Genomic DNA, 9,625 nt, shown 5'->3' with positions numbered 1-9,625 from the left:
AGAGAGAGAGAGAGAGAGAGAGAGAGAGAGAGAGAGAGATCAGTCGCACGAATTTTCGTGTATCTCTTCTCTCGACTGACACGGCGCGATATAACGTAGCGCGTTACGCAGCGTAAAAGGGCACAAGAATACACACGAGCCGCTCTCGTCTTACAGAAGAAAGGAACGCACGCGCGTTCGGCCGTCACTCTAAGCTGCATCCGGCAAAGCAGCGGTTTTTTGCACCGCGCCGGGTATTGCATCCTTAAGCTCCACCACTTGTCTTGGAAGTGGTCGTTCTGCCGGAGCGAGATGTTCGCGGCTGCACGCGGTGTTGCGACTTCGCGAGCGCAACTAAAACCGGCAAAAGCCGGAGCAGGAGGAGCGAATCTGACAATTGGCCGTAGTTGTGCAAGAATGATCTAACCTACATAGAGTACACTTCAAGAAGAATGAAGATGAAAGCTTAACTAAATACGATTTAAAAAGTATAGACAGCATTGAAGCTTTTCGCAATCGTTCAAAAAATCAAGGATGTTCAATTTTCTTCTCTTTAAGTATTCATTGTCAACTTTAATTTAAAAAATGAATAAAAAAAGACACAACTAGTAAGAAATTAAAGCTGTTTTTTTTTTCCAGTAATTTTAGGCACACATAAGGGGTTTGGATTTTTTTTATGTAAAAAAATGTATGCGCTATCCATTGGTAACAAAAACTCGAAAATTATAATTTTATAAGTTGAAACATTCTTGCACGACTATTTTACAGGACTAATTATCAGGATTATTTTGTTCTTTTCTGCGGAATATATACACAGGACTCCGATAACGCCTCTCCTTTCCTGTGTAGGAGTCCTGTTTAAGTCCTGTTCTAAATTCTTTTTTATCGAAGAAAATGCTTCTGAAAATGACTTATAAACCTTTTGATTGGCTATAAGCTGACAGCTTTATCGACAAAAGAGAATTCTAGATAAGAATCGTGATCTTTAAGTGCGTGCAGAACGCGATAGAGCGTCTCGTTTTGATACTCGCCGTCGTTTCGAGAATCCGGTCCTCGCTGCTTCGCGAGAGAACTGGCAGCAGCTTTGAGAACGCGGAGATTTCTCTCAAGGGAACCGGAACTTAAAAGAAAAGTAATTAGTGCAACACACGTGAAGGACTGCGCGACAGCCACGCTGTATTTTCGAGTCAAGGAGCATTGCGGAATGAATGAAATCGGAGGTGGAATAACCGCGCGAGTGCGTTACGAATCCGGTGAGTTTTACGCGTCGATTTATTACACACGATTAATCCCAGCAACTAGTCTCGAGTTTCGTCTCACAACCTTACTACGGGAGCTTCGCTCAGCGCGCGTAACGTCTCAATTACGCTTTTTATCATTATGAAATAGTGTATATTTTCCGCGCACTCCGAGACTTTCTAATTAAAGAGAGGCATTGCGCCAAGCGGCGAGAGAGATCTCTTTAACCTTCCAGCCTTTACGCTTAATCCGGAAAAGCGAGACACTGCGAAAGAGAGATGGAACGATTGAGTCTTTGGCGGAGAAGAACGAGAAAAGAAAAAGAACAGAATTTCAAATGCATACGCGAGTCGCGCGGTATCTCTAAAGAATATTCGATACACAGAGAGAATATTGTAGCAAAATTGTAGCACTCCGAAAATAGACTGGCACTATGATGAAAATTATAATAAGACAATAAAAGTCATCATGAATATAGTAAAAATCACTATAAATATAGTAAAAATTATCATGTTTATATGGTCATTTTTACTAAGTTTGATTATAATTTTCGTAATAATGTCAGTTTATTTTCGGACTATTAAAATTGTATTGTAATTTTTACTACAATATTCTCTTCGTGTATCGTGTAACCATACATAATTTCCCTTTCCGAAAGAAATACTTCCGTTTCAAGAATCGCGAGAATATCTCGATTTTGTCCATCGACGAAAGAAATTTCATCCTAATTTCACCACGAGACAGAATCCCCCATCCTTTATAACCTCGACGTTTCATAGTTTTTCTCCCATTCTCCCATTTCTGCCATAGACCTCACCTTGATAGCAGTATACTTTCTACCACTTATCTTTACACCTCTTTTTTTTCCTTATGGCACTTTTAAAGTGCAAACGTCACCACGCCGGTTAGCGCGAGACGTAATGAAAGCACGACCGTGAAGGGATCCGTCGCGGTGTCTGTGCGCGCAAAACGCGGGTGTTACGCGCGGTTGCGCTTCGCTTCTTGGTTCTCAAATGGTTAAACGTGCCGAGAAAGACGATCGCATTATTAGGCGCAATAAAGGCGCGCGACGAGCTCCGAGACGCGCATTAATTCGGGTCGTTTGCGCTTCGAGCGCGCACGCACTTTTATCTACGGCGCCGACGTCGTATATCGGATCGAAATGTGAATGCAGAGTGGGCGCAAGTGTGAACACGGCTATTCGATACGTCGATTTGTAACTTCCGCGTGCAAACAAGCGCTTGCGAGATATTTATAAAGACACCAACAATCAGTATTCCATTTATGCATGAAATAAACGAATTTAATTAACCGATTTAAATGTCATTATTATCGAATAAAATCACTTAAATATCATTAAGAAATCTTGAATTTTAAGTATGAAAAAGTCAATGTAAATCTTAATGGAAAAATTCATTTTTATATTGTCAGCAGCTCTAATCTCCTCACTTTTATATCGATTAAGATAAGATAAAGATAATTATAATATCAATAAAGATAATTGTAATATTAATTTTAGATCTCTAGGAAATAGACTTATTTTTTAATGAAAAATTGAAATTCTAATCTTAATAGATTAAAAACTCCTCTAATAACTTGTAGAAAAATAGTTGTTCGCGTTGACTCATATCCAGCACTCTATTTTCATTTAACGTTAAAATTAGTGTTAAAATTAATCGAACTCGGCTTGCCAGTTACACCAATTTACACTACAGAATATTTCGAAGATAACGCATTTGAAGATCTTGCTTCAATGTTGCATAAAATAGAGAAAACGTTCTCAAAATAAAGTTATTCTGCTTTTCACCAGATCGTTCCCATTAATCATTCCCAACCAATATGATTTCGTCGCATTTTTGTGTGCGTGTGCATGTCAAAATTGACTTATATGGAAATTTTTTAACCGTAGTCTATACAACGAGACAGTGCAGATGATGAAGGTCACTTACGTGATCGACGCGATGATACACACATTAGTAAACACGCAACTGGCGCGTCTGCGACGTCGAAATACCCCTCTTTATCCGGCCAACTAGGACGATAATCTACGATGATACGGAAATCGCTAACACGAATCAATGAACGTAAATTGGTGTAACTGACCTTCAAAGTTCGTATCAACAATGTGAGAGAACTCGCCGCTCGCGCGTGTCTGCAGCCTATTTTGCTCGCGTATTCCGCGAATGCATTGCCAACGATTTTTACCATTCGAAAGATATTAGATGTGAGGTCGTATTCTTGACGCATACTCAAACGTTAAGTACGCCATTTTTATTCCAAGTTTTTCTTATACGAATATCATGCTTGGTTGTTTAGCTTGAGAATCAAAAAGGCGTGCTTAGTGCTTGAATATAGTCACTGTTCTTTTTCAAGGAACTTGTCGAACTTGTGCACACATCCGGGATAATAGTCTTAATATTTTGCAAAAATAAATTTCTCGATTACATGCAATGTGTGTATACATTTGTGCGTCATGACTGTTGATTATTTTGACAAGTTTGTCCAGTAATTATATTATTAATTATTACGATATATATTGTCCATTATTACAGTATTGTTATTATTTACTATTATTTCATGTTCTAGTTATGAGTTAATTATTACAGCACAAGTCCGTCGGTAATGACTCTCAATTTTGACAGTATCGTATGTTGCCAACTTCATCGTGTCTACACTGTTTTGCAACCTATGCACACTGGTGTAATAAAATAGAATGCAAGACAACCTGTTTCGCTCGACCTTTTTGTACTTAGTATACGCTAGTTCAAAAAGTTCACTGGAAAAGAACAGTCCTTCTTTCTCGACGAATCATGCGAATGAGCGCGAAATACGAATTTTTGAGGTTACATGGCGTCGCGGAAAACGGCGCCGCTCGGATCGAGCGAGAGCGCTTAGATCACGCCTTCCACAAGCTCTTTCACGTTAGCGCACATCTCTGCCACTAGACGGACGTGCAGCAGACAAACCGAACGGGCGAGAAAAAACACAGAACTCTCACTCACCGAAGAAATCCTCCCAGCTAACCGAACCGTCGGAGTCCACGGCGCTGGCGTTCGCAGCTTCCGCGTCCGCCTCGCTGCCCATCGCGACGTCGTCCACAGCGAGTCTCGACGTGCGTCCTCCACGTATCGCACTCCTTATTCGGTCGATCAGCAGCAGCAGCAGCAGCGTTAATCCCTCGCGGGTCGTCGCTTGTCAACGTTACGTTCTCGTTACAACGCGCATCGGTCATCTCACGTCACATCGCGCGGCGTCTCGTCGATCCATGTCGAACGGCGCGAGGACTACGCGTCCGCGAGAAACACGCGACAGCCGCGGCTGACATCTCCTCGAAACTTGGAGACTCGCCCGCCGGCGGGTGAACGTTCGCGAGCGAACGGGAGACAGAGAAAACGGGCACACGCACTGCACTATTGCCGGACGGGACGCGACTGAGAAACACCACCGAGAGCCGATGGATGCGGCGCGCCGAAATTCACCGAGGGTGAACGATCGCGGACGGGAAGGCTGGCTGGCTGGCTGGCGGGCGGGCGGGCGGGTGCGACGCGTTCGCGGGACGAGACACGACTGACACGGCGTCGCACGGCCGGCGCGCGGCGCCCGCCGAAACTTGCCGAAGGTGAACGAACGCGCGCACCGTGCGAGAGAGAGAGAGAGCGAATCGGTTCGGGGCTCGCGAGCCACCGACCGAAAAGCTCCGCGCGCGGGCAATTGTTGATCAACAACGCCGGCCGGACGCGTCAACCGCCAGCGCAAAAACGCACGTCGATGTCTCTTTACCTGTTAAACGCGACGCTCAGCAGAGCAGGATTTTGCACGCCGTTTCCAGCGACATGGGATAACGCGCACCGGCGCGCCTCGACAAGCTCACGGCGACTGATCGCTGCGGATTACCCGGCGTGACTGGCTTCCGGTAAGGACCGTGCAGCTTCCGTTTCATCGCACCGTCCGTATGGCTTATTTCGACTGCAACTTCTACGCTATGCTGCGTTATCTCAGCAGGATTTTGCGTCGAAAATCCTACTAGGAATTTTTCGACGATCCAAATCGAGTCCAATGGTACGTATTTCGAGATCGAACGCTCCAAATTGCTCGGGTTCTTGCGGTCTGAAGTTGTGCTCCAACAGTTCGAATTGTTCAAGCCGTGAAGTTGGGCGATATGGAGGCAATAACAATGGAGGCTCTGTTTCTCGTCTACAGTAAATTCTCGAGTTTTCTCTTCATATCTGAATAAACAGAACGGCTAAAAGCTCCTCGGGTACTGCGAATCGACAGCTCGATTTCGTTCGGACTATTTGATCACAGGATATTTTTCAGGTCTATCACATCAACTCCAATCGCGGTTGAAACTGATACTGCAGTTCTGATGAACGACGGGGGAAAGGGTAAAGTTCGTGTTTAGTCTGTGTAAATTATCTCAAGTTACCTCTGCTCGTACGTTCCACTTGCATTTTTGTGCGTTTGAAGCGAACATGCACTTACGACGGGCGAAAAAATGACTTGAAGCGTACAGAAAGCGCAATCAACACGAACGTGTATTCGATTACCGACAGACAATCGTAATTCTTGCAGGTTTTCCCGGGGCGGCGCAACGTATGAACGTAAGACGGCTCTCGGGAGGAACGAACGAAATTTGTAACAACTGACGAGCTGACGACGACCGGCTGAATGCACCGACTGTCCTCCGGCTGGCGCTCGAGAACACCAACATTATGAATCGAGTTCGGCGACAAGTAGCAGCCGAGCCGCTGGGAGCGATCCAACGACGCGAAGCAGCTAGAGTTGTTACGTCGATACGAAACGCCGACACAGCTGGGGCCATCTTTCTAGTGAGTATATCATATTGTTGAAAATTGACAAAAGTACAAAGCTTTTTTAATTGAACGCGTGAGTTTAGCTCGTGATTCAGGACAGTTTTGATAACCCATTTGATTGTGCAAGATATCGACATTACTTCTTGTTGAGAATAATGTCAAAGACAAGTCTTTATTCTGAATTCTTCTTTATCGTTGAAAGTGCCTCTAAATGAGTTTATAAACCAATCAAAAAGCTTAAAAGTCACACTCAGGATCGATTTTTTTTTCAAAAACAATTTGAACTTGAATTTAAGTTGAAACTTTATTCTAACAATATTAACATTGGCAAGCAATATAAATATTGCTGTTATACAGAATTTAAATCTAAATCTAAGTTTGAAGAGTTTAAACCTAAATCTAAGTTTGCTCAGAGTTTAAACTCGAATTTAAATAAATCTAACTTAAATCTACTATTGAAAAATTGGCCTTTAGAGACAATTTTACAGATAAAAAAGAAGATTTCAAAACGAGGACATTGGTGAGCGGTTTGATTTTGAAAAGATGTTGACTGATGTGCGCTGTTCTTTATGTCGCATTTGAAAGGATAGAAATTTTCACTGAAATCGCCATGAATCGTCAAAGTGACGCGATGAGTAACGTTTGGCGTGTCGTTTCAACGTGAAAGTGGAAATTCGAGACGCATTGCGTAGAATATTTACGAGTTAGGGTAAAACACGAGGCAAAAGATCCTCTCCTGAATATTGCTCAACCGGCGCCGTGTGAAAGTCGCTGTACATTCTTTCGAAACCCCGCACGCACGCTCGCGTTTATTTTTCGGAGTGTGGAATACGCGCGGCTACGCGTGCATGCGTACGTGTATATTAGGAGACGTTATATACGCGCGCACGCAAGCAAGCACGCACGATACGTCGACGGAATCGCCGTTCTATTATTAGACCGCCGGCGCTCGTCGTTGCATCCGACGGCGGAATGAATGGAGAATATGCCCTCTGAATATTAGGATGTCGTTCATCGTGCCTTCTCGAGCGAAATTATCCGTCACTCGTCGAGAAATGTAGATTCGCGATGTAAACCCGAACGCTTTCTTTTGGTTTCTCCTTCTCGGAAAGTCGGTCGCGTATCGCGGTAATTTTCGGAAATCGATCTTTATGTCGACGCACATTTCGATAATTACATTTTTACACGGGCTCTCTGCCGTATCGTGCAGTGCGACGATACAAAAAAGAAAAAAACGATCAGGAGAATCGTTGGTGATGTATACTTGCCTTTTATTTCGCATCGTAATATACCCATAAACAATATACTGAACAGTAAATATCGCTCTAAGGAAATGCAGACGCGAATACAATCTATCGCAATTTGTTTACATACATTCTTCTTGCATTATCTATACCTAGTTGAACGTACCGGCTAAATTGATGTCGTCGCGTCTTACGAAACAATAATAGCTTACGATCACGTTGCAATCTCTAATACTTAGGAAAGCACGATTCTATCGCGCTGTACCGTTATAATCATTACAATTACGAAATCGGTCTTATTGCCAGTGAGATATCGATTTGTACAAAGTAATCTAACAACGAATTTGGCCAAACTTGTGTTGACAGGATAGTAGGTTTTTCGTTTCCTTCTCGCGAAAAATTCAACTGACGGTTCCATTGCAAATCTCCCTCGTACGAAATTGAATGGAACTAAATAGTTTCTCGGATATCGCCGCATTGTCGCCGCGATATCTATCACTTTCCGCGTTTAAATATAAATGTAAGAACTTTCGCATAGAAATACAATATAAATATAGATGACGATTCGAAGAGTGATGATTTGTTTCGAGTTTCCGTGGCACAGGTACTATACAACTCAGGATGACATAAATAAATTATACAATTGTTTCTCTCGTAAAAAAAAATTCTAACGTAGACCTGTAAATCTATAATCACGATGACGAATGTACTAACAATGATGGAACATTAATTAATAATGTCCTAATTATCTAAAATTATCATAAATAAAAGCGCATAACTGATACTGCAATGATATGCGGTAAAACCGTAATGACATTCTCAATATACATAGTAAGCTCGGGAATTACGTTATCGAGTTCCTTATACGGTGTGTACAAAACAGTATGATCTGATTGTGTAAATGTTAAATGAAAATGTATCCTATCCTCCTGCAAACAATAAGCACCCATTTTAAGTGTCATGACAGAGGTAAACTAAACGTCGAAGTAAACTAAACACATATTCACATTTACGTTTCGCTTACAATTATATGTATAAAGTATCATACTATTATAAAAATATAACGTATCGTCGTAGATCCTCGTATTCTCAGATAACTATATAAATCATCGGGACGAAAGTGAAGAAACGTCGCACATTTACACATTGGCCTTAACAAAAATGAAAGCATATACATAACATGATGAACACCTGCGCTATCTCCTCCTATCAATTTCGCATGAAATGTTAATCGAGACAGACATCTTCATAGACAGTTTCTTCTTAATATTTTATCAATCTTGAGCATCTAGATAGAGGAAAAGAGATACAATTGTTATGGAAAACATGATTTTACGAGAAACATGACGTGTTCAAGCCCCAAGTCATATGTGTCTTTCGCGTTTAACATTTCTTTACGATATTGCACAATTAATTTTTAAATAAAAATCTCGCTACAGAGGGCGTATATCTCTATCTGTATCAAACTTCTTGCACAGCTATCTTTGTTACTTATATAAATAAGTTGTAAATTAATCCTGTTATCCGAACACTTTATATTATCCTTCCCGAACACGATCAAATCTAGTGACTGTAAAGTACAATTGTCACAGCGTAAAATTTAACGAGCTGAGTTAAAGATGATATATATTGGATGTACATGATTGAATTTCAGGCGTATGATTATACATGTACAAAATGCCCAATAAATTGTAGTATGATCATTTCTTTGCCGATTAATTTGTTAGACATCTGGTATATGCATAACAAAGTACGCTAAATGTGGAACTGTTATATGAATTGCTCTAACGTGTTAAATATTTATTATTATCCGGTTTATTCGAGTTATATTTGATCATATATGATGTGTGTTAATGTTAATGTAAATTCAAACCAATTTAATATGCGAAGTTCATGATCTTGGTTCGGTAGCTATAAATTTGAGTTCTGCGGAATATTACGATATCCACAGTTCATGTTTTCTATACGAATATCATTAATTCTATTGGATTTCTGCGGATTTGTAGGAGGAAGTCACTTAGCATTTATTTGCTAATATTATTATTAGTTTGTTCACTATACAACTATTTAAAAATCTTATGTCATGCCTACCGCACGAAGTTATCGAAGAACAAATCATAATTAATGAAGCAGTCTTAAACAAATTGGCGCGATGTGTCATCGATGGATGTGAAATTTTGTCCACATAATACTTTATTATATATTCCCTAATTGAAATGGGAGAAAGAGAGAGAGAGAGAGAGAGAGAGAGAGAGAGAGAGAGAGAGAGAGAGATAGATTAAGACTATCGTAAAAAAGTGCGATGTCAGCATATGTTATCTGCAGATTTTCACGGCGGATAAGTCGAAG

General features: G+C 41.2%; 1 protein-coding gene and 1 long non-coding RNA gene across 3 annotated transcripts in view; one reads left to right on the top strand and one right to left on the bottom strand.

Moving 5' to 3' along the window:
• Positions 1-4,894, bottom strand: part of LOC116842136 — a 58,294-nt gene extending 53,400 nt beyond the window's left edge. For both annotated transcript variants that reach the window (XM_032810889.1, XM_032810890.1), the window contains exon 1: positions 4,221-4,894. In XM_032810889.1, coding sequence (XP_032666780.1) covers positions 4,221-4,302 — 82 coding nt within the window. In that variant the 5' untranslated portion in view covers positions 4,303-4,894. The remainder of the gene's footprint in view (positions 1-4,220) is intronic.
• Positions 4,895-4,961: 67 nt separating this feature from the next.
• LOC116842141 lies at positions 4,962-9,528 on the top strand. Its single transcript, XR_004377680.1, has 3 exons — positions 4,962-5,277; positions 5,536-5,603; positions 5,791-9,528. It is a non-coding gene; the product is annotated as an uncharacterized LOC116842141 (long non-coding RNA).
• The last annotated feature ends 97 nt before the right edge of the window (positions 9,529-9,625 follow it).

Source organism: Odontomachus brunneus, unplaced genomic scaffold (assembly GCF_010583005.1).
Source record: "Odontomachus brunneus isolate Ranch 3 - 2012 unplaced genomic scaffold, Obru_v1 Obru_scaffold_021, whole genome shotgun sequence".
In the NCBI taxonomy this organism is placed as follows: domain Eukaryota; kingdom Metazoa; phylum Arthropoda; class Insecta; order Hymenoptera; family Formicidae; genus Odontomachus; species Odontomachus brunneus.
Note: the sequence above shows the minus strand (reverse complement) of the source record. Positions and strands in the feature narration are given on the sequence as shown.